The sequence below is a fragment of the Neodiprion fabricii genome, chromosome 5, assembly GCF_021155785.1.
Source record: "Neodiprion fabricii isolate iyNeoFabr1 chromosome 5, iyNeoFabr1.1, whole genome shotgun sequence".
In the NCBI taxonomy this organism is placed as follows: domain Eukaryota; kingdom Metazoa; phylum Arthropoda; class Insecta; order Hymenoptera; family Diprionidae; genus Neodiprion; species Neodiprion fabricii.
In genome coordinates this window covers 34,221,924-34,246,653 of record NC_060243.1, presented here as the reverse complement: position 1 = coordinate 34,246,653, position 24,730 = coordinate 34,221,924, and the positions used below count along the sequence as shown (strand labels likewise).

General features: G+C 41.1%; 4 protein-coding genes across 4 annotated transcripts in view; 2 read left to right on the top strand and 2 right to left on the bottom strand.

Moving 5' to 3' along the window:
• The window catches only part of LOC124182650 (inositol-pentakisphosphate 2-kinase), a 43,086-nt gene extending 41,917 nt beyond the window's left edge, over window positions 1–1,169 (bottom strand). Inside the window, exon 1 of the mRNA XM_046570178.1 lies at window positions 578–1,169. The gene's annotated coding sequence lies outside the window, so the exon portion shown is untranslated. The remainder of the gene's footprint in view (window positions 1–577) is intronic.
• A 529-nt stretch (window positions 1,170–1,698) lies between these two features.
• Window positions 1,699–5,741, top strand: LOC124182649 (spindle assembly abnormal protein 6 homolog). The gene is made up of 4 exons (XM_046570175.1): window positions 1,699–2,060; window positions 2,451–2,977; window positions 3,051–3,799; window positions 3,924–5,741. Exons 1-4 carry the CDS (start codon window positions 1,872–1,874, stop codon window positions 4,481–4,483), a joined length of 2,025 nt encoding a protein of 674 aa, XP_046426131.1. The 5' UTR covers window positions 1,699–1,871; the 3' UTR covers window positions 4,484–5,741.
• Window positions 5,742–5,883: 142 nt separating this feature from the next.
• Window positions 5,884–9,989, bottom strand: LOC124182648 (run domain Beclin-1-interacting and cysteine-rich domain-containing protein). Its single transcript, XM_046570174.1, has 3 exons — window positions 7,958–9,989; window positions 6,388–7,029; window positions 5,884–6,306 (listed from the first exon to the last, which is right to left on the bottom strand). The coding sequence occupies exons 1-3, from the start codon at window positions 9,281–9,283 to the stop codon at window positions 6,142–6,144; spliced, it is 2,133 nt and encodes a 710-aa protein (XP_046426130.1). The 5' UTR covers window positions 9,284–9,989; the 3' UTR covers window positions 5,884–6,141.
• Window positions 9,990–12,228: 2,239 nt separating this feature from the next.
• Window positions 12,229–24,661, top strand: LOC124182647 (serine/threonine-protein kinase PLK1-like). Its single transcript, XM_046570173.1, has 7 exons — window positions 12,229–14,266; window positions 19,766–19,870; window positions 19,951–20,067; window positions 20,148–20,362; window positions 20,717–21,496; window positions 21,579–21,712; window positions 22,233–24,661. Exons 1-7 carry the CDS (start codon window positions 13,490–13,492, stop codon window positions 22,571–22,573), a joined length of 2,469 nt encoding a protein of 822 aa, XP_046426129.1. The 5' UTR covers window positions 12,229–13,489; the 3' UTR covers window positions 22,574–24,661.
• The last annotated feature ends 69 nt before the right edge of the window (window positions 24,662–24,730 follow it).

Sequence of the window (24,730 nt, the reverse complement as noted above, 5' to 3'; positions counted from 1 at the left end):
GTCAAACCATTTAACTGCAAGTCGCGTATACTTTATTATACCTATATTACATAACACGTATTATGTCTGAATGAGAAAATGGGTCACCTCCGTTCACATTTATTTATATTCATGAGTCTCATCATCTGAGGCGAATTCCTCCATCGATAAACAACTGCCCTAATTTATCTCGCCTGATAGTGGCTGTTTCATCCAGGAGCTAAATTTATATCTGTCAATTGAATTTCGATTGTCGAACTAAGCATCACAGTAACAAACAAGATATTCCAGAACAAGATTCATTATCACTATCTATCATTGATGGATTCGTGGGGCTTAAAGGTCGATAAATGACTTGGCTTGAAATCACCGCAATATTTGACACACGACCGCCAGACAGACGCCCACGTCACTTCGAGCATGACCGGTATTGGTACCTTTATATAAGTATATACATATACGTATCGTGTGTATGTATATATACGTATATACATATATAAATATATCAGTTCGCCGGTGAGCCATGTTCGCAGAGAAGTATGTACCCTGGCGTTAATACGCGGGTCATTAGAATTGGGTAAATAAACACACCGCTTACCTGCTCGTTGAATCTGACGCCCGTTCATTGACACCGTCTTTGTTTCGATAAGCCCAACATCCGCTGTTACGAAAAAACGGGGCGGTCAACTTGCCAACAATCGCACGTCACTAACTCCCACAGATTCCACTGTTATGCTGGCCTGATTCACTCGTATCGCAACAGGCATTGTACCACCGTTTTTCCTGCTCGCTCTCGTTCGTACTGAACACTATCAGACGCATGGCACAGGCATGGCAACTGCAATCGCAGCTCAGGAAGATCCCGCGCAATGCGTTACGTCAGTCGCGATCGCCGCGCAGATTGGTCGGCTCCAGCGGAACCTGCCAATTAGATTTAGGATTTGTTACACGCGCGGGAAACTTATTAGATCTTGGATGGCACGAATCATTCGCAAATATTACAGCCGCGTTCCCTCGCGTCTATTAATGGTCACAGTAAAAAGATCTCGAGCTCTGATTTTCAAACATAGAAGAGAGAAGATTATGCACGGCTCGCACTCAAGCAAATTTTCTGTCGACACTTCCAGGTTTACGGTTGTCCATTTTGTTCCGGGTTACAACAATCCGCCGCGAAACACAAAGTGCGACTGTGATCGGAGGTAAACTGATTGCTTTTTTATACAATCAATTTGCGATGCCGCCTGTCGGTAAATGTTGCAATCCTCTCGATGCTCAACCACGGAGAATAAGCCTCGAACGAACCCTGAGAGCGTTTTTCCTGTCCCCGATTTCGAAGCGTCCTCTGTCACGAAACAGGTGTTTGGGCTTAATTTTTGATGACGAAAACGTGTTGATAATGTATCCACAAACGTCGTGTCTTGTTTCAGTGGTGTTGTCCATTGGAAAAATCTATTTCGTGTCAGAGGGTACTACTAAGTCGTTGCATGAAAAACGCGAACGCAAGCAAACTTTCTCAAGCTCCTTTCTGGCTTGACGTTTTATAGGGATTCTAGGTGAAGTGAATTTCATTTCCATACCGTCGAAAAAAAAAGAATATCGCTATTAGACCATCTTCACCATGGAGGAGCCTTACTATGCCTGTCTTTACGAACCCGCGATCCCAATTCTCAGCATCAACGTTTAGGGTGGGTTTGTGGTTCATGTGCATGCTGAGGCGATGGCAGCACCAGCAGCACGCCTGCGTCGTGTGCAAAGAATTGAAGGGATTTGTTTTGAGCGCGTTTAAAAAATTAATGTAAATAGTGATGTGAGTTGAGAAATGCGAAGTAGATCGGAAAAGATTAACATGTCGCCGATATTATCGGCAGCGGTTAATTAAAGCTCTGATTGTCATGAATTATTTGAACAACATTGCGGGGGGTGGGATGATCGGTGATCCTGGTCTCCAACTCAACAATGTCGAGATTCTTTACACGAGAGTTCAAAGGGTTTACATCAAACCTCAGCACAAAGAAGAACGCCAAAGAGACCTTCGTGTCAATGTCGAAATTCATGCTGGAATCAGCCCTGTTTGTCGCAAGGTATGTGACCGAGATATGCTTCGTTTTAACCTCGTTGCAACATCCACACAACTGTTACTCGCGCTTCTTCCGCGTCTCATACCAATCCTTAAGAGCCTAGGGCAGCGAATGTAGAATCTATTTAGGAATTTTTTTTGTCTCTTGAATCAACTGAACGTCAACTTTCTAATCACCTTGCTTTTATACTTCTTTACCCATGAATTTCTCATCTTTTAAGTTACTGTTGATTCATAATTAACAAGTTGCAGTTGATTCTCAACTGAGGTTCTACAGTCGCTGTTAAGGATGTCAAAATAGTTGCATGTATGTTTTAATTATTCCGTTTTGAAATTTTTATTTCTTGACTTCCTCCTTTAATATTTTCTGTATTTTTGCTTATTTCATGAACAGAGTTTGTGCGTTCTTCTTTCCGATGACGACGATCCTTGTTTTCTTTATTCGCTGTTCGTGAATGACGATGACTTCAAAGTGCTCAAAGCACAGCAGGGTCTGCTTGTAGACTTTGATAATTTTGCAACACAGCTGATATGCCTTTTGGAGCAATGCCAAATACCTCTTTCCGGTGTTGCGAAAAATCCCCCAAAGTTTCTTCTTCTGCTGGCAGAAGAGGCAGGTGACTGGACTTTTAAGCTCGTTGAAACGAACAACTTCAAGCATCTGTGTCATCTCAGCTTGAACATCGCCCCGTCCAGTGACACGGACATAAAGGTCCATATGGCCATGAAGATAAAACAGCTCAAGGAAAACTGCCTTCGAAAAGACAAAGATATTGGCAGTATGGAAACCAGGCTGAATGACCTGACCAAGAAACTGGAGGTTCAAACCAAGGAACTGGAACAAATTAAGCAAAAATATCAGGCTGACATGAACCAAATGCAGATCCATACCTCGCAACAAATCAGTGCTGAAAAAGACAAGTAAATATTACAAGAAAAAAATTCCCCTATGTTACCTGCATAGGTGATTAATACAGATAAATTTTGTTTGCAGACTCGCACAAGCCACCTCAGAGTTTCAGCGTCTTAGAGAAAATGAGAAGTCTGAGCTAGAACAGAGGCATGGGGAAACACTGAAGCAGCTGCATACAGAGCTTGCTGAGCTGAGGACACGCAATCTTGCATTAAACGAGAAGCTTTCGCTTGCAGAAGCAAGTAACAAGGAGCAGGTAAATCAGCTCCAGACCGTTGGTAAAGAGCTGAGCATAGCTCAGAGAGACTTGGCACTTATGAGAAAACAGAACTCGAAGCTTGACGTTGATTACCATGAAAGGGACAAAATGGTGAACAACCTCAAGACGAAAGTTGCAGTACTTGAACAGGAGATAAAGGATAAATGTATCCTACTTACTAAACACACGGAAATGATAAAAACAGGTAAGGAGCAGAAGCAGCACCTAGAAGATTTGATAGCTGAGAAAGATGGTCAGCTTCAAAGAAAACAGAACTCTTTGAAAAGTCTAACCGACGAGCTGGTCAAAGCTAATGAAATATTAACCAAGCTGCAGAACGAGCTAGCCTCCATTAAGTCAAAGCTCAAGCTCAGAACAAGCATTGCTTTAGAACAGGAACGTCTGCTGGATACTAAGCAAAAAGAAGTTGGACAACTCGATAGCAAAATGGAAGCCTGCTCTAAAGAAGCGAGGGAAGCCAAGGCTGTTGCTGAAGGTCTGAAAGAACAGCTTAAAGCTTTGCAATCACAGTTGGAAGAAAAAGATAAAATAATAAAAAATAATGACAATGGTACGTTAGCATAGATATTCAAGAAAACATTCATAAAAAAGATTGAATTATAATTTCTATTCCTCAGATTTTGTCGTAGTTGTAATAGTGAACTGGAAATCTAAAAATCATCCTTTGCTTTCAGTTATTAGCTGGCTGAACCGACGACTAACCGATAACCAATCGTCTGGACAGACCTCAACAATTGGGCAACCCATAATGGTGCCGCCTTCTGTGCAGTTGACTTTGCCAAGGACGAGCAAGAGCTTCCCCACAAGATTCGAGGCTCGGTCAGCTAATTCCAATGGGCCCCAGGCTAGCGTTCCTCTGACTGGCCACCTCTTGAGAAACCCAATAGTTCAAAATCCGAATATAAATCAAACCGCACGCACAACAGCGAGGAATATGGGTGTAGGGGTTACGGATACAACAAGTAGCTTGGCTGCATTCAACAAAACTGGGCAAATAACATGCACCAGTACGCCGTTGGAGCGAGGAAATATATTGAGCAAAGCTTTGCCCAGTGCTGGAGTTGCTACCACGACGGCGTCATTGCCTACGATTGCGGAGAACAATAATCCTCCCCTTTCCGTTGGGAATACAAGATCTAAGAGTGCAATGGGAGTGATGCAGGGTGGCCTAAGACGAGCAGTTTTGGACAAACCGCTTCTACCATCTGCTTATTTCCCAAAATCTTCGCACTAGCTAGAACTAGAAAGAGAATATGAGGAGATGTGAAAACTTTTCAATGGTACCTATAACTTTATTATTATTTTTAAGCTAGGATTATCCTTTTGTTCAAAACATTGGGGCATACCGGAAATTATTGAACATTAGCAGCGGCCATTTTTTATAATTATTTATTTTTTCTCTTCACCCTTGTCATTCGTAATATTGCAATATGATTTATTTTGCAACGTTTGATTTCGTAAGGCGCAATTTCTTAATAGGTAGACCTTTTTCGGTTCATATTCGGTACATTTCCGCGTATACCACACTGTGTCGACGTGTATAAGTGTAGTTATTCCATTAACATAAAGACAGTATTCCTGCACAAAGTGAAATAGAAGACGCTTAGCTGTTAAGTGATAAGACTTGTAGATAGTTTTATTTAGTACAATATTAGATATTACACTTTTAGAATTTCGGGACTCCAAGTGTTAGACAATTAAGATGAGACGGCCATTTTTATACCAACTGACGTACAGAAGATGTTAGCTTTTTCCTTGACAATGATTAGTGCTTAATAAAAAATTTAATGATCAATATTTTCTTACGTGTAGATTCAAGTTCGAAAAGTATTATTTCATTCGGGAAATTGACAAATATAATAATATTTATGATGATGAAAACAAAAATAATTCGGCGCAATGATCCGATTATTGATCTATTATTCAAAAGCTTTAAATTTTATCAAACTGAAGGGATCAAAGTTGCAAACTAAACGTACTTACTGTTAGTTCAAATAAGAGGGAATAAATCTAAACTGTGCTCTCTAAAGAACGTGGGTATTTATTTTACTCGACAAAGCAGTCACCAAAGAATTGTTGAACTACATCATTTCACGTGTATCTTCCATTGAATCGAGAAAAGAAAACTAAAAAAAAAAGTGCTCGTTGGATTTTACTGCCTTTGGTGTCTCGACTTCGTCTGCATTATCTTATAATAATGTGTTAGATCGTTCGTGTAAGTTGATGATTATTTTGTATTATGTACGTTTTATGACATTAAGGATGGTGTAAATGTTAAAAGTAATGAAGGTGACGACTCTCTTTTTTACTTTGGCTATTCAACAAAACAATGAATTTATTTCACTGTACAAATAGAGCAGCAGTATTAAACTAAATAAATACAAATGATACTTATACGATTAGTAAATTCTATAACATAGCATATTTTCACAAATTTATATATTTTACTACTTTTGTACATACAAATCAAATAAACAAAAATCTTTATCATACATATATGTATAATATATACGTATAAAATTTTTTTTCGTCTTTGCCAGCTTCAAAATATGAATTTGCAATAAAACTATTATTGCTTGTTTGAATTATCAATTCAGTGCAAAGCTTGGATATTATTTTATTGAATAATTGTCATTTACAAAATAAAATAATGCGCTTTTATTAATATATTATATAAATTCTGATAATGGACAATAAATAAGTAAATTAATACGACGGATAATTGTTCAGTTTTAATAATAAGAATAATTCTCTTTCAACAAGGTACGACATTATCACATAAGAATATAAAATTTATAAAATTCCAAACATCCTGAAACCCCCATTTGCTTGATTCTTTTTTCTTACACAATCGTCAGTACATAAAACAAACAGCTAGTTTTTAAAATGAAATTAACTTGAAGCCATTATCCCAGGTGTTTCAGACACAGTCTGCATGTCTGTGCTGCCCAAGTCTAGCAGTGGAAGGTCCATGCGTTTCCGTCTACGCTCACACTTTGGGCAAGGATGACTCGCGTTCATGCAGTCAATGTGAAAGACAGCATTGCAAGCAGCGCACTGAAATAATAATTCCAGTAAAATCTCGAACTCAAAAAGATTGAAAGACATATCTGCGAAATCTTAAGTGTAATTTCTTACTCTGTAAGTTGAGCTCATGTCGAATGGGTAAATTACTTTAGGATTGTCACAGACTTCGCATATAAATCCTTTCTGGCTGCAGAGCCAACAATTGGTTACATGATTCCTGGCGAATTCGACGACTTTCTGAAGTTGTTGAGCCATTATGCCATTTGGTATGTCTGCCAGGTCAGAAACAGAGTACTGGTGAACATGTTCGTACAAGTAATCTCTCGGCGCAACCTTTTTTTGGAGAGATTCTATGACAGGTTCGCGACACGTGAAGAGGTAGGCACGGAGCAGATTCAATTGAATTCTCAGGGACTGCAGCTGGGCGATGTCGTCGACCACCATGTATATCCTAGGATTGATCACCTTGAGGTCAAGTAGGGCAGGACAGTCATTCAAGTATCGAGCAGCCTTTTGGGAAACCGGATAACGTTTGAGATCCCAGTTATGAATAACACGCGATGGAATTAGGAACTCTTCTTCTGCCATGCAGTTGGTGCAATAATACTCCCCTGTGAATCCGCAAACCCATGCCTTAGAAAAGGACATGCCTATCGGATGGTCGCAGCTCATGCAACTGTAATTCTGAGTGTCCAGTCCCTTTTCACGGCTCAATTTCCCCAGCTGCTGATTAAATGACTGCAAATCAGCCTCCTGTAAATAATAGCTATGAAGATTAGATAACTACGTTAACCCTACGATGCAACAGTGACATCACTTTTCTGCAGGCAGTTTCTGTTCCCTACTGTAATTACTCCAACCGATGGCAGTTTAGGATTTCTCAATGATCAGTTGAAAATTAGATGAAATTTGGAAGTAAATAGAAACGTTTGTCTACAGTTAAATATTTGTCCACAGTCCTTTAAAGCATTTTAACATGACAAAAAAAAAAAAAAAAACGTCGGACATAAACGACTCAATATTCCACAAGGTGTTCCTGATTTTTCAGTGTCCCATTCTATATAGAATATTCTATGCCAAGTCAACCAATGTCAGGCCCGCACCATTTTAGATTTTGAATAAAATTTTTGATGTAATTGCCCTAACTCCAAAAGAATATCCCGAACATTGTGAGATTTTTATGAATAAATCTGTTTCACATATAATTTTATAAAATCATTTTCTCTTTGGCCGTAATTCAAAAATCTGAAAATTTTTTCAAAAATATTGTGTCGGAAGTCAAGATTTTCAAGCCTAGATCCAAAGTGGGCTGGTTTTTTATTCTACTCTTTCTTGAACTTCTAAAAGCCAAAGAATTTTTAATCAATCAGAAGCGGTCAGTATTTTATGGGTTGCTGCTGAAACATATATACATATATATATGTAACCCAGGATTTTTTAATATGTTTTCAAATTTTTGAATTACAATCTAAACATGTTGATTTAAAAAATTGTAAGTAAAACAGATTTACTTTAAAAGAATCTGAAAAAATTCAGAGTACGCTCTTGGATTTGGGAGAATTGCATAAAAAATTTTAACAGTCAAAAATAGTAAGGGTCTGACGACAGTCGAGTTGGCATGGAATGCTCTATATACACAGTAGCATTCTGATTGTAAGATAAGCACAGAACTACGTTTTACCTTTGCCTCTTCCAATGACTTCGGCTTCACACCTGAATTATCCTGTTGCGATACTCTACTCAGGCAATTATTGGGAAACTCACTAGAGTCTGCAGTAGCTGCGTAGCATGCCCCTTGATTATAGCTCCGTATCAAAGCATCATAGGGCCGAGCATCAGCGGGAGTGTGAGAAGCGTCAACGTCGGAGCTTCCGGATATTGCAGAAGTAGTTAGCGAAGACTCAAAGTCCTCAATAGAAGTAGACCACCCTAATCGACCGATTAAAGAATTGCCGCCTGTCGCAGCAGCGTCATTTGCTAGTTCGGGTTCTACAGCTGCCTCCTCTTCCCGTAGGTCCTCTCTGCTTCCATTTTCACGCTCAGTATCAATACCGGAATCTAGTGTTATCCCATTTTCAATTTTTCTCCGTACCACTACTTCTTGTTCTTCTTCTTGTTCTTTTTCTTGTTCTTCTTCTTCACTAGCTTTTTCGCTTGTCTCCTTTGTCTGAACCGTGGTATTCGAAGTCTCAACACCAGACCTAAAACGCTTTTCTTTTCCCAGTTTAATCTTCCGCATCTCATCTTTGCTCGTGATACTAAACTTGTTCAGCGAATCAAGACTCCCTATAGAGCTTACCGATTCAATTTCGTCAAAATTGTCAGTTAGGGTACGTTCGCTGTTGATAGTCTTGGCTATGTCAACTGCCGAAGAAACTGGACAAGACTTCAATGTGGGGGACCAAATGGCAGCCATGTGCAATGGCGTATTTGACCAGATGTTCAATAAGCTGGTATTGCAGGCAAGATGAAAAGGGATGTGATCGATACTTTCGATCAGTCTCTGAGCTACATGTGCCAGGTCGGGATCCCTCAAAAAGGCAGAACGGTTATAGTATGGTTTCAGAACGGAATTGTCTCTGCGTATCGATGCAAAGTAGCTGGACAAGAGTCCATCATTCAATGCCAAGCGGATCCATGCTCTACAGTAACCAACCTCAGTTGTAATTTGCGTAAGTCCTTGAATTTGATCAATAATTTGTCTGTGCGATAAAACAAGCAGTGGCCCCCAGAAGCTCGGCTGTGGCATAGCGTCAAAGTCTGGACCACTCAAGGCCTCTGTCACACGATTCAGAAGAGTGTCTTTTAGCCCGTGCAAGAACAATGCTTCTATAATGAAGCACAGCATATTTGCCTCCTCGCAATTTTCCACTTGAGGCTTTTCCTGCCCCTCGACAAAGCCTTGCATTTCTATGACGCTCGCATTCAGTTGCTGTTGCAAAGACTCTTTTATAAATATGTCTCTTTTGATCCCCGCCAACATCCCAGTTCTGAGCAGCGAAATCATTTTTACAAAGTTCAATTTTGGTTGCACTTATTTTTAGTTGTACGCTGCTCTTCTCATTTCCATCATTAGTTTTCATAATTTTTCAATCACCTCAAGTGATTGCATTGCAGCAATTAGATATCGTTGGAATTGGGGTTGGAAATAATATGTGATGGTTTAAAGAAACGTTGTTTATATAGGTGGGAATTACCGATTTGTACTACATGTGGCTTGTTATATTTTTTACCTCTATGCAACGGATTGTTTTCTTGGTTTTAATACCTGGTCATAGTCCAGTTCATTGGAACTGCGTCAATGTAAAGTTATGTCAGTATGCGTGAAAGCCTTACAAATTCTACGTCGATCTCTTATTTTCATTACATTTTTCGTTATTTAATGCTAATACGTCTATTTACACACAAACTACAATCGACTGTTATAGCAGTATACTTGAACTATGATCGAATGGTGGACTAGTTAACTTTAAATGACGTTTGCCATCGACACACACACTCTCGGCCATTTTTCACTGCTAAAACTATGTCTAAGGATCTAGGCTCAAAAATTGGTGTTGTATTTGAGCCATGCAATTTTAGCACCGAAGCTCGAGCCGCGGTTTCGCATTCAATTGGTCGCTTCCCACAAACCACGTGATAGATTCGATCGTAAGACTGATTCACATAGCGCCTAAGCAAAATACTACGCTTGATAACACTTCGGTGCAGCCCCCTGACACACGCTGCTAAAAGTGGTTCGCAAAATGTCCCTCGATTTGCCGCCAATTTCCACCACTAGTGACGCTAGTAGTTGTCTGACAGGCTTGCGCGCGGTCAGCGAGCACTCAGCGAGGGCAGCGAGCGTGTCAGAAGTCTACTAGCGCCACGTAGAGGAACTAAAAAACGGGGACAAAACGCATACAATTTTTTAGTATACGAGCAGTGGTGAGTGTCAGGGGGCTGCTTCGGTGATACCAGTCACGGATAATATATTAAAACAATGTAGGGAATGGTAAGGATGAATCTGCCACTTTATAGGCAATTCATGCTACTTGTGGCGCCACAATGAGCAGCATGGGTTGCCTATAAACAGGCGGATGTGGATGCACAATTAAGCCTGAAAATATGCAACTATACACACACGTGCGCTACTTTTTGGTTTGACGCAGCTGAGACGTCACATTGAAATAGTAGTTTTCGATACAAGTGCGTGAAGTGAGTTTTTACGTAGCGAGTACAATTACGAACGCGTATCGAACGTTATTTCTCATATCAGCGCGCGTAAAGTAAGCTATTTTTTTTTATCGTGATTTCCGTGCGTCAGATGATACTTTTTGGCATAACGTGCATGAAGTGAGGTGTTTTCGATACACCGTTTCGAAATACTAGCGTTATGCACGACATACCAAAAAGGAGCACTCTACACACAGAAATCACGACTAAAAAAAAGCTTACTTCGCGTATGCTGTTATAAAAATGATATTTTACATCTGCAATTTTGACATGATCGTGTGATCCCGGCGATATGCCTGGGATTTCATTCGAATTACACAGAACGTCAGTAATGCTTATTCGTTTATTCACGCCGATAAACTTAGCATCGGGTCAAGTAATTCAATAAAGTAATTATACTATGGCTTGGTTCACATGGTGCAGGTTTGATACAGGGTGTACCAATTCTGTGTTTATATAGATTAGAAATTAGAAAATTTCTGCCCACATCCTTTAAATGAATTTGATTGATACCGAACCAAGTTGATTTGCATTTATCTTTTCCTTTGATGCTCTGAGAGTATCCATTACGGACAATCTCAACACAACGTCATTCACGCTATAAACGATTCGTTTCCCTCTTTCATAATCGTGCGTGGGACGGAGTAGTTTAAAAGTGAAGAATATAGTGATGAAGTGAGCATGTCAGAAATAAATTCCATGACACCGTAATTAAGGATCTAAATTAAATAATACGGTGATTAAAGAATTGATATTCAAGGCAAGTAAATCCCATTAATTGAAGCAAGATATATTCAACAACGGACTAAGAATATCAACATCATGCAACCCAATATAAATACACGCAAATGTAGAAACAGTATAGCGTGTTGAATGTGCAGGTGTTATATTTACAATTTCTTAATACGTCAGCATAATTTATAGGGGAATTATGATAGCTAAAAATGAATTCAACGAATAATAACGTCCAATTTACTCCAACGTCCGTTCTTGTAACGTAATTTTTAACATAGTAATAATTTCGAGTGCATGCAAAATCCAGATGATTAAACATTAATAATATAACGTCATACGTGGTATGATCGTGTAAGCGCAAGCATTACACAATATGGAGGAAGAAGGAATTACACTACCCGTTAACCAATGGCTGATAAAACAAGGATGTATGTATAGGTACATGTACCGGGTGTTTTTTCTATGCCTATATTTAGACGTATGCACTTGGCGCATTTCAAGCCTCGAAGAGTTGCACCTTGTGTGAATGACCGAAAGCGTGGTGACTCCGGTGCACACTCTCCCTCTTCCTCGTCCCCCTTCAGCTCCCTCGCCTGCTCCCTGACTTCGCCGCGGCTATGTTAGAACCACCTCGTAGTGGGGTCAGAACGGGATGCGGGGAGACACGAGACACCGAGTAACCGGACGAGTGCGACGAAGACGACGGATCGGACACGAGGACGACGGAGCCTACAGTGTACTCAGGGCCGTAGCTGCCGGTCTTTAACGCAGGCGTCACCTGAACCTTCGACAGCGCCTACGTTACAACAAAGGGATCAGAAAGAAGAGGAAGAAACACTTGGGAACTTCTTGACGATAAAAGGGCTGTATCGTTTCGCGACGAAATATTTCAGTAATATTTAATAACCGACTCGGCATTTTAGATGGTATACATAGGATTTTTTTTTGATAGTTACACGGCTTTGATTCAATAAGAATTGAAGCGAATGGATTCAATTCGAGATTCAATTGAACGTAATAGATTATCTTGTTTTCGTTCATTGGGGTATCAACATTTGATACCCTTGTGAATGTAAACACCAAGCAAACATAGTAATTCGCGTGCTTACTCCGACGTATCGTTATTCCGGTAAATATGTGTTTCACCCGACCAATTGAGTCGACGGTGAAGAAAGTCAGATATCCGTCGATTTAAATATTATACACCAGTAAGACTTTGAGTAGCAACGTATACGGTTGACGCGCATCGTTGTTGTCATACCCTACTGACTTTGAAAGTTTCGCACTGTAGGCTGTATTCCGTGTCTACATATATTGTGCATGAGCAGAGAAATGAAATACTGCACAATTGCACACAAGCAATCAGGAATTTGACATCAATTGCAACTGGTATGAAATATTTTGTGGGTGAAATTGTTTGTACGGATAAAAGCCTGAATCAATTAAGAGTTATGTTATTCGACGTTTGACGATTTATATTCGCGTGCGTAATTCGCGTAAGGTTCGAAAAGCTCGAGGCTGGGTACGAAGAGGAATCGCAGCGGCCCTGCGATCAAGGAAGACACGAGACGGTCGCGAAGCGGAGGGTAGGGAGGCCGCCGCCGTCGTGCGCGGCCTTTATAGAAAATAGGAGGCGGCAGAAGGCAGTGTAGGTTCGAGGACCGAGCATGCAGTGTTGACGGTGAGAGTGCGTGGCGTGCGAGGCTTGATGTGTTTAACTAAACTACCGTAGCTTCGGTAACCTGCAGGCTCCGCGACATCGGGAAGACGGACGACTCGGGTAAGCGCGTTCGGCTTCCACCCTTATCGACCGACCACCAGGGACTCGAACCCTCCCGTGGCCTTGCATTTGTTTATAAATTACCGCAAGTACTCGACTCGGCAAATAGTGCGGACAGAGCGGCGGAGTCTCGATGTCGAATCTTACATCATGCCTGCTGCAGTGATGATGGGGAATCGGAATGCAACGAAGCCGGCGAGCTGGGACATGCTGCACAACCTTCGCCCAGGCTCGGACTCTCTCCCTGCATTCGCTACCGCGATCAATCCCTCGCCACTCCGCAAATAACACTACGCGTATACCCGTAAGATCCGCAAGGAGATAAATACGCGTGTCTATCCCTTACCTGTGCCTAAAATTCATTTCTACGATACACGCGTAGGTGTGCACCTGAATACCCGAATACGCGTCACGTGCATACAACATACTCGTATATCGTAGAATAGACAGCATATTTCGCGGGGGAGAAATCGAGCAGGAATCATGTCCGCGGGTACGTCGGCGGTCAATCACGGAGCATTTCGCTCCGTCGTTGACGATTTCCGGCGTGCCGAGCTGCAGCCGACAGGTGCGATGCATCGGTCGGGGAACAACAAACACTCGGGAGCTTCGTGGGCGAGCAGCGGCGAGATGAGACTCAGGCACGGATCGTCGGAGGCGGGTTACTCGGGCCAGGCTCTCGGGCTCTTCGCCTCGGTCTCATCGCCCGCCGGTCTGACGATCGTCGCCCCGGAAACGAGGCTCGGTGAAGTCAACGGCATGATCAAGGCCAACAGCAGCTCCTCCGTTACGACCGAAAACTCATGTTCCTCCTCGGCGCCGACCTCCGAGGATATCGGCAACCATCTTCACTCGACGACGACGAGGACAAGAACCAGGTCCGCCACGACGCCTTCCAGCAGGGCTGGGAGCAACGACAACACCCTGAGCAACGCCGACTTCTCGACGGGCTCGGTCCTTCTCTCGCCTCGTCCAACGCCCTACGCCTCGCCGCCCCTATCCTTATCGACCGTCGACGGCGCGCCCTCGGCTAACACCTCGCGGAATGCGGTGGCGGGGCCGACGCGCCCCAACTCGACACCGCGGAAGCCAAGCCTCTCGAATTCCGTCGGTCCCGGAAGCCCGGGGAGCCCGGGAAGCCTTCCGGTCAACGAGGGGCCGTCGACTTCGTCGTGGAACAACTCGGGCGATCAGGAATCCGAGTACGTCGTCGACCCTGTTAACGGGAACACCTATTACAAGGGGCAGTTTCTAGGCAAGGTACGTCTGATGGTGACGGTGTGTGTGGGTACAGTCTGATTGTTAATTGGCGTCAGTGCCGAGTGCAGGAACCGATCGAGTTCGCTTTTCTATTATCGCACCCGACACGGAGCAGCGGCCGCAGATGAGAGAAATGGAATGAGCGAGAAAAAGTGAGAGGGATCGTTCGATATAATCTACCAGCGACAATTGCAATTGTATACTTGCACTTCCAACAGCAGCACGTGACATTGCATTCATTGCCTGGCGTATGCGCAGCTATAAATTATCCAGAGAACTATTATAGCAGTAGTTTCAAACTAATGAGGCTGAAGTTAGTAAATCATAATAAGGCAAAATATATTCATATTTCGAAAACTTAACTACTTCAAAGTCACCACAAACTTGCAAAATAGTAATCCCCGCCCCCCAATGTTTCGATACGTTAACGTTACTAACTGTAGTCTCATAAACTAGTACCATTTTATAAGGTTAAAAACTTCAACCTAGTGCAAACTACTAGTTCCTCACACTTCTTGCCTTTTAATTGTCTTGAGACTTCGGGATTTCATATGAAAAATGTTCAAAATTAAATTCTAAAGCGTCTGGATTGCATTAAAATTTGTCATCAAAGAAAGCTTGAAAATGAGTAGATCGATTTTGGTTTTGCACGGTACCGTTAAAGTTGAAACAAAGAAACATACGCAACGAAGAAAACGCATAGTGGTTTTCTACAATGCGTACAATAATTACTACGCAGAATCTGCACATTCGTTCGCTTTATATATATACCAATATCTATATACATGTATGCGTTTGATGAGAAAGTGTCTCGTATGGAAACTTTTGCAGCATAGACGTAGAAAAATTGGTTGTGACAGAAATATCATATGCTTATTAATCATGTGATTCATTGAATTCCTCGATGGATAAAGTACGCGAGAGTCATAATTGTGTATATTATATTACATTTTTGAAATGTTCCCCTATGCGACAAAACTAGTGCCGAATGTGAGAAATTCTGATCAATTCGTTGTACACGTGCAGGAGGGTCACTGCACTTTGATATACTGTAGGTACAACTCCGAAACTTCTTCCAATTCTAAGGGGACTTAAGCTTAACGTCGACACGTGAAATGTTAATACACATGGGTACGGACGGACAGAACGCGTGAATTTGACTTTCCCTGGGGAGATGGAGGATAAACTGGAAACCGGTTATAATAATTGGAGACACAGTACTAGATGCACTAAACTTATGAACACGTCAGACACGCATGAATGTACAGGTACTTGATACTATAATGACGATAAAGCCGGCCGTCTGAGCTAAATGCCTTCCAGGGACGAAATAGTCGCAGGGGCGCAAAAAGAGATTCATTTTTCTCCACAGATTGCGCAAAATGTTTAAATGTGAAAACAGGACACGTGCTCAACGAAAAGAAATTGCACTTCCCTGTTTCTAACAAAGAGCCGCACAGCTCAGTCGGGATTTTAGTTCGTTCATCTTCTGTTCGTTAATATGCTTTCTGTATTTGTATTTTCACATTTATCATACACTCAATACTGTTTCTACACGATTTTCGTACTTCCCTACGTGTTCTGAGCCGTCAGCAAACCAGAATTAAAAAATTGCCACCTCGGAACTGCAATACAGGTTGGTATACCTGTATTGTGAAAGTATCCTGAAAATGTATTCGAATCGAACGAACGTTTGCTTCTGTTACTCAGCCGCTTGCATCCTGGTGTGACGAGAAATCCCATCACTCAATCGCGTTACGTTGAGTCATAAAATTTCGAGGACATCACCCAACCTTAACTTGGCATCAGTCGGTCATCAGTACTGCGATATCTAACAGCAAATAACCGGTTGAATGGGAAACGCTCGCAATCAGTGTGGATGGGTCAGAATCTGGCAATTCAAGATTACAGAATTAACGAATTTGAATTTACCGTCGCTGAATCTTTACGAGGCTGACGTTAGTAACGTTATCGTACGGAAAACATTGGGGAAAAACCTCTATTTTCTTATTTCACAATGATTTTGAAGGAACTAAGATTGCAAAGTATGAGTATGTTTTCTTTTGGCACGGCTTACTGAATTTTAAACAGTTCCATAAATCGTTACGATAACGTAACTAACTTCGACATGACGAATCTTTGTAACGTGTAGACACTGGAATGGATAGTGTTTGAGTTTCTGAGCGTGTCACCTGTTAAATTTGACCGTTGCTTACTGTTAGAGTAACACGTTGCTCAATGATACTCTAGCACATTTTATGCTGATTGTTTCGCAGAAATAGCTGAAAGTATGAGTGTTTCAACCACCTGCGATTCGCTGTCGCCGTCGTATGTTCAGAGGCCAAAGCCCATGAATCACTGACGACTGTGAGAGAGAGTTTACGAACAGTAGGTTGGGGATCTTTGTTCGGCATAAGATTTTCCACTTCGAGCCGCTGCAACCTGCTGCCCTTTTTGGGACGAACGGTTATTCTTCATCCGGACGTTCCTACCTGGCTGTATTCTTTATCTTGTACACAAGCAGAAACGTCTTACCCTCGGAAACTTGATATAGCATGGCGTCGTTCGAAAAAGAAACTATAGCTATCACGGATTGTGGAAAGTGATTTTAATGAGAAAAAACAAATAGCTGTACAAGTCACATAATAATTCATTGACGCAACGGTCGAATTTTCTTACAGGTTGAACTGCTAATTTTTAAACTTGTTTCCATCCTAGAGCTGTCGAGGCTCACAGCCAGCTACGGCTGAGACAACCTTGAGATATCAGGGCCAGAAGTTACGTCGTCGGTCGACAGAAACGGTCCAGTTTATAACGACACGTTTATCTTTACGACCTGATTGTTGGGGGTTGATACAAAGTTTGTATTATTTGCGTATTTACATTGTTTCCTGAGCCCTCCAGTGTCAGTTGCGCGTCTCGGCCAGAAGAGTAGATATAATCATAAGTGCTTCGTCGGCTAGCTTTAATCAAGTAATTTGACACATCAAACACAGGGTTGCTTAGAGTGGTTACGGTGTTTTATGTCTAATGCGGAGAGAATGGAATTCGCATGCGATTCGATTTGTCACCCTTCGTCACTGGAATACTTAAACCGGTTGAAAGTATGTACGACAAAAACTATGAATTCTGTGCGATAATGCGACAAGCCATCATTGCAGATATGCAGCAGTATAGATCGCGCTGCATTAGCTGAATATACCAGCCCAGAGTAATGGACAAAGAAACATTCAGAATTCGCTATGGGCCAGGAGAAGAAAGAAAAATATTCAAAGCCATGAACAGGTACTATATACACTGCTCCGGGTAACTACAAAAAGCTGGAATTGTATTTCGTTTGACACTTGCTATACGTGGAAAGGGTACGAGAAGAGAAGGATCGTTCATGTATGCTTCCTGATAACTGACCGACAATCTTCCGGTACCTTAATCACTGAAACCCGATTATACTCTGACTTGTAACGAGTACAAAAAAGAAGATGATTCCTCGCCAATCACCGAAACCAAATTTTCCTATTCCCGGGGGCACAAAGTGGCTTCCTTCTGCGGATGTATGGCTATGGTGTATTTTGTTACCGCTTTTATGTTCTTCCCTTTTCCTCTTTCCGTATACCAACTTCCTAAATCACCTGTACATCCATTGCGGTCAATTTCGGGGTGGAATTTTATAGCATTAGGGAATATTATGTGAAAGGAAACGGATGAATAAAAATTTAAAATGAATATAACATCGTAAGTTATATCGGTCGTCCGGTGTCACATGTTATTTTCAACAATTGGCTTGAATTCCTACGCCCACGCGATTAATATCTTCTGCAGACTAAACTCTTTGCGATTATGGCTTATTAGTCGCATGATAAAGCAGCTGTTGAAACGTAGATGAGGGATATACTGACATAAATCGGTTTTGAACGCTTAGCACCGTGCGTACCTAGCAGGTATGTATGTGCCTATGGTATTTATGATCAAAAACCTCGTAAGATTTACGTCGTGTGAGACACACATCCATCGTTACGCGTCACGTTTCAAAATTAGCGATGCGTTTAACGGAACGTCTGTAAGCTACCAGCGCGCTCGCTGCTTACACGCAGAGCATTCGGATACACGTCGAGAAGTTTTCTTATAAAGCAGTGAGAATTTTGGAGCTGCAGTGAAGTTTACTCTGTAGCCCGAACAGCAACACCAGACCCCGACCGAAGGTGAATAGATGCTGGGGACGAAAATTTGAAAATCCACCTACCTGCTCCGAATGGATGTCACTCTCTATTTTCTTTTGGAACGAGATTTTTAGATTTGGAACAATCTCTAAACAATTCGAAATGAACGCCGTGCAGTAATTCCTCAAATCCCAAACTAAAAAAACAGGGTCATTTTTTTCATTTTTTATCACGTGCACGCCTCGATGAAACAGTATATCATGTAACAAAGAGGCAAACTCGGTCTTTTCAGGCCGAGCCTAAGTTTGCAATAGGAGTCGAAGGTGTGCCGCAGACGAATATTGCAAATACGCGAGGCGAAAAGACCGTTTCCTCCTTATTACACACGATTCTTCATATGACAAGAGTATGATGCGCGTTTTTTCACGAAGCACGAAATTGAGGTTAGGGTCGCATAGTGTCAGATTTGTTCGCGACAGCGCATGTACGCAGTACCGAAAAGTCCACTTTTAGCACTTAGGACTTAGTCTGGTCTTTTCTGTAGTCCGCGTATCCGCACGGCATTCTAAGACTCATTGTATCGTCATAGAAACGGTTACTTTGTGTACGGAAAACACGCATGCAAAAACGCGTAAAACATGCTCGCGTTATATAAAGACATTTGTACACCTACATCAATTCGTATTCGCCTGCAGATACGCTAAGTATAAAATCTCGCTGCATCGCCGTTGCCTAGAGTATGTGTAATATGTACATATACATATACATACGTATAGGTAGCAGCTTTAGTGCACAGTAACCGGGCCTGGTCGTTGACGATCTGCACAAATAATACTTGAGGGTAGACTTGGCTGTAGTAAATATAAATAAAAGTAGAGAACGCGGGATTGTAGTGTGAGACTAGCCGACGGATTTTCGTAACGTTTCAGAATATTTTCGCTGATTTGGCAAACCGCCCATATATTCGAATACCGCTGCTACCCTTTGCTATGTGAAAATACGCGATGTTTATTCAGAAGTCTCGGGCTATTATACGTACATAGGTGTATACGCACTTAAACCACTTCACGTTTTACTTCTATTCAAAGACCTCAAATTTCACCGAGGGTACCGGATTTTTAAGAATATTTCGAACACGATTGGACCATTGGTGTGTCGTAAAATAATTGATCGAACCAGAATTATTTTCAGGATACGCATTCAGCTGTTATCTCTGGTTGAAAAGTCCGACGTAAATCTTGATGTAAACAGTCGAAACGTGCAATAACATGAAAACAGGTTTTGGATTGTGAGACAATATTAGTTTTTGTAAATTGTTCAAGTTCTGTTCTCGGTTTTGCAGGGAGGCTTCGGGAGAGTTTATCTGCTTACCGATGCAGCGAGCGGTAACCAGTATGCGTGCAAAATCATACCGAAGAATCGAATGCAGAAGATACACCTGCAAAAGGTATGAATTAGAGAGCTGTGATAAGAAACTCGTTGACAAGTCAAACGCGTCAAAATGTTAGTATGTGACATTTTTTTCAGATCGCGAGGGAGATAATGATTCACAAGAAATTAACCCACGTAAACGTCGTCCAAATGTACCACTACTTTGAAGACAATCTGAACGCGTACATGTTGCTCGAAGCTTGTCCCAGGAAGGTATAAAGCACCCGTGTATTAATCACAAACAAACGTTTTCACATTGTGCTTAAACATACTGTTTTTATATTCACGGACAGAGCTTGATGCACGTACTGAAGTACCGAGGTCGAGTTACCGAACCGGAGGCGCGATACTACATGAAGCAGATGGTCGATGGAGTGATGTACATACACTCGCAGAAGGTTGTGCACCGTGATCTAAAACCAGGGAACATGTTTTTGTCGGAGCACATGATCGTTAAAATTGGAGACTTTGGCCTCGCCACGAGCCCAGACGGTCAACGAAGACGCGTGTAAGGAATTCGAGTCACAAATTCCTGCTCATACTGCATTATTGGAAAATATCCTCATGACGTTAGAGTCTCGTTGTCGGCGCCATTTTATCACCTCATAACCCAAGTTTTGAATTTTAATGGAGGCAAATTGTAATTCTTGGGGTTTCAAATTACTCATGTCACATAGATTAATAAAACGTAATCAATAATATACCTGTTCTACCATTCGCATGCGAAAAAACACGGACAACGGTCAGCTGTCAGCCTGGTTGCATTAGTCTGATATTTTTCAACTAGATAACGCATTGCAAAGTGACAATCCCAATAATAAGTTCTTCCGGAGTGTTTTCAGTTTATTGTCACATGTTTCAGAACAATATGCGGAACGCCAAATTATATTGCACCGGAAGTGCTGTACAAGCAAGCCTACAGCTACGAGGCAGACGTCTGGGCGCTCGGATGCATTCTATACGCTCTTCTGGTCGGTCAGCCGCCTTTCGAATCGTCACAGCTAAAGGAGACCTACGCGAGGATTTGCAACAACCAGTACAAGGAGGTCGATGACTCGATAGCCACACAGAACGGCCAGGACCTAATACACTGGCTGCTCCAACCGAGCCCGAAGCTAAGACCATCGCTTGACCGGGTCAAGGAACACGATTACCTCACCAAGGAATACGTCCCGGTCGCCCTGCCGCACACTTGTTGCTACCAAATGCCGCCACCCCACGTGATCATCCCGCCGACGGCGTCGCAGGTCAGCCACGCCGAGGGTCTAACGCACTCGGTGTCAGCGATGACCATCCAAAAGTCCTCGGTCAAGGATGTGAAGGTCAATTGGCTGGCGAAGAAGCTCCCGAAACTCCCGAGGTTCAAGCACAGGCTCAGCGCCATACTTTGTCCGAGCAACAAGAAAGGGGACATTGTGATGCAGAGCACCCAGATGCACAAGGCGATGGAGATCTGCCTCGCGGAAATCGCCTGCGCCTGCACAGCAAAAAATCCACCGACCGTCGACGACGTTATGCCCCTCTTCGTCACCAAGTGGATTGATTACTCGAACAAGTACGGCCTCGGTTTTCAACTATCCGACAAGTCCGTTGGCGTCCTCTTCAACGACAGTACCAAGATGAGCTACACCCACGACAGAAGGTAAGTTTCAACGGCTGTTTAGAGCGTCGCCGAACGTTCTTTCTTCATTATTCTCTTTCTGGTTCGATCTTCATGTCCTCAGGAGAGTTGAGTACATGACTACAGACGACGAGATTACCCGGTACAATAGAGAAAAAGACGTTTCTGTACCCCTGCAGAAAAAACTCGCCTTACTGCGTTACTTCACTCGGTATATGGACGACTATCTCACTGAAGGTAAGTGGGCAGACTTTTTATCGTCATCAGTGCGTTGGATTTCCACGTCGTCCTTTATAGCGATGGCCACTAGCCATAAGTTAAAAATAACCGATGCATCGATTAATCGAGACCAAAAAAAAATGATCGAACACGGCTCGATTGAATCGGTAAAAAATTATCGATCAATCGATTATTTCGTATTTTCTTGAAATGGTGTATATTAAACCAAAATTTCGTACACTTCAATATAGCGGAACAGTTTTTTGATAATTTATAACATTATTCGAAATATTTTTACATTTCAGGTGGAAATATTAATTTATCTTTCGTTTATTACACCAAATAGGTACTTAGTAAAACAATGATAATAATTGTTACTTTAGACACATGAATTGATACTGTACTGCATCGTTCGTGGGAGTAAAAACCAAGAACCGATTGTGGGGAAAAATAATCGATTATGCTCGATCAATCTGGAAACAATAATCGATTTAATCGAAAATCGATTAAATATGGTCATTTTTAATCCTTTATACAGGCGGTGAGGTTAGAGAACCATGCGAGTCGAGGCAAACGAGGGCTGCTTGTGTGCCGCGGATGAAGCGTTGGTTACGCACGGACAAAGCCATAGTGATGGAGCTTACAATCCCCTTGTTGCAAGTCAACTTCTTCCGTGATCACACGAAAATGGTAGTGTCCCAGGAGTCTCAGGGAAAGGGATATCTCGTAACTTACATCGACGCTAGCAGGCAGGCAACGTCGTATTGGCTCAAGGATCTCTGCGAATTCGGATGCACGGCGGATCTATACGAGCGTTTGCACTACGTGTGCAAAGTATCACGTGAGTTTGCGGAAATGGATCAAAACATGACTCCCTGATTTCTGGTGTCGCGAACGGCTAGTTGATTACCGGAAGGAGCTACGAATCTCTTTGTATTGAGCCTAATCGTTATTCCTCGACATGTTATATGTATATTTCGAATTCGTATTTCGGTTTTGTTTTCGTTTTCATCATTTGCACGGGGTAATTGTTACATTTATAATGATAAAACAAAAAATCTGTGGTATTATACGTATAGTCTTGTTCCAATTCAGATAAATATATTTTTCAATATATCTCTGCAGTGCAATTTATTTCCACACGGCACACATTGTCCTTGTTTTTTGTCAATGGAGTATCTCTGAACGATCTCAGAATGTGTGCAGAATGAGAAAATTTTAATCAAATCTTCCAAAGAAATTGCAGTGTGCTCTGCAATATTTCGAACTACATTGTTTCGCGAAAGTGATGATTTTCAGATTATTTAATATTATTACTGATACATACCATGTGTGCTGTATGGGCGAATACAATATTTATAGACAAAAAAAACTTGCAATGCCTTAACGAACATCGATCGCTTAGCGATACTTATATTTTACTAGGTAAAAAAATATTTAACAAAGAAAATTAATAATAATCGCTGTGTTTATTTTTTTTCGATTAATTTTGTCTGAACCAAACATACATAGGGGTGAAAGAATTTGATCGTCCTGATTTAGTGGAGAAAAATTTTTTTCGAACGTTATTCTCGTTATTTTCGAATGAGAGATTCCCGTGTACCTATAATAATATGAAGATATAAATAAGTGAGTGCGTGCGTGCGCTATCACTGCCATGATCACGCTGCAGTGGCGTCTTATAGTCGCTGCTGCTTCCAGGCTGTTACTTACATTTATTATTAACTATTATTAATTGTGAATTATTATATGTTTATGATACATCCGACATTGTATGATTGTGCATTGTAGGAATCATAATTACCATTGTTAAAGACATGGGAGAGAAATTCGCGAGACGTGAGTGGTCAGCTACGAACTATAAGCCATGTCTAGTCCACCCGTTTATACTGCTGAGGTATTTAATATGAGTGCCATTCAAAAATTGATATAGTTTTTTCAATAATCGCAGAAAAAAATGATTGGTTATTACCTTTAGAGATTTTGGACAATTATAATTTTCAATTCAGAGTGTAATGATAACACCTTGTGAAATCTTCCAAATTCTAAATCCAATCGATTAATTTCATCTTGTTGTCTTCTCTCAAATTCGATACCATAATCATTAATTCATTACTTATGTGATTATATCTTCCGATTTTTTTTAGTAATGGTTTAGAATCCAACGAGTAGGTTGATGTAGAAAATTTACTTGTTAGACCTATTTATCGTCAGATTGTATCTGACTAGTCGATGAATAGGTATACATACCTACAATATAGCATATTATTATTACTACACCTAATTAATATTATTATTATACATACAAATATTATTGTATATTTAAACACATAGAAAAAAAATTGTCAGCGAATAATATTGTTCTACACAGTAAGCGTTATCAGTGACTATAAAACCCAACGATTAGGGTAATAAAGAACCATATAATTATGATTAATTTTTACTATGATTTTCTATTGAATAATTTGTGATGTTACCTATCACCAGTTTGTTAAAATCGCTGAAAGATACTTAAAAAAAAAAAAGAAAAAATCATTGAGTTAGTGAATCTCAACTTTGGTGTTTCATTTTATTCCAATCTCGTTATAATATAGGTTTGTTACAGAACAGTATCAATATATAACAGATAATTCATTTGTTACACACACTTTGCATACGTTTTTTTCGTCGTTTTATTATTATTATTTTACAATTTTCGTCACTACAGATATGAAAATTACACATGAATAAGATTAGTAAATATATCTAGAGATATATGCCGTCGCGTGACATAGCTGTTTATGAAAATCCATGTTATCTCAAAATTATGATGTTTATTCAGTGACCGTATCGTCGTTATACGTACTGATGCATATTCATAAATGTAGTTTATATAACTTAACAAGCACTAGTGTTTACTATTCGTAAGTATTTGCGGCCTCTTATCGCCATAAATGGACACGTAGTACATGATACACATTTCATGCATCCCGGGTTGTAAAAAGTGGCGAGACTATCGCAAAGGTCGTGATTACATTGTAGATGGTTAAAAAATAG

What these genes read in the sequence shown, in the direction of transcription:
- LOC124182648 (XM_046570174.1), bottom strand. Translation starts at nt 9,283, where the DNA reads ATGATTTCGCTGCTCAGAACTGGGATGTTGGCGGGGATCAAAAGAGAC. An exon ending in AGTCATTGGAAGAGGCAAAG is followed by an intron (nt 7,030 to 7,957) that starts GTAAAACGTAGT and finishes TATTATTTACAG; the next exon opens with GAGGCTGATTTGCAGTCATT. An exon ending in ACATGAGCTCAACTTACAGA is followed by an intron (nt 6,307 to 6,387) that starts GTAAGAAATTAC and finishes TTATTATTTCAG; the next exon opens with TGCGCTGCTTGCAATGCTGT.
- LOC124182649 (XM_046570175.1), top strand. Translation starts at nt 1,872, where the DNA reads ATGAATTATTTGAACAACATTGCGGGGGGTGGGATGATCGGTGATCCT. An exon ending in TCAGCCCTGTTTGTCGCAAG is followed by an intron (nt 2,061 to 2,450) that starts GTATGTGACCGA and finishes TTTCATGAACAG; the next exon opens with AGTTTGTGCGTTCTTCTTTC. An exon ending in ATCAGTGCTGAAAAAGACAA is followed by an intron (nt 2,978 to 3,050) that starts GTAAATATTACA and finishes TTTTGTTTGCAG; the next exon opens with ACTCGCACAAGCCACCTCAG.
- LOC124182647 (XM_046570173.1), top strand. Translation starts at nt 13,490, where the DNA reads ATGTCCGCGGGTACGTCGGCGGTCAATCACGGAGCATTTCGCTCCGTC. An exon ending in AGAAGATACACCTGCAAAAG is followed by an intron (nt 19,871 to 19,950) that starts GTATGAATTAGA and finishes CATTTTTTTCAG; the next exon opens with ATCGCGAGGGAGATAATGAT. An exon ending in GGACGACTATCTCACTGAAG is followed by an intron (nt 21,713 to 22,232) that starts GTAAGTGGGCAG and finishes TCCTTTATACAG; the next exon opens with GCGGTGAGGTTAGAGAACCA.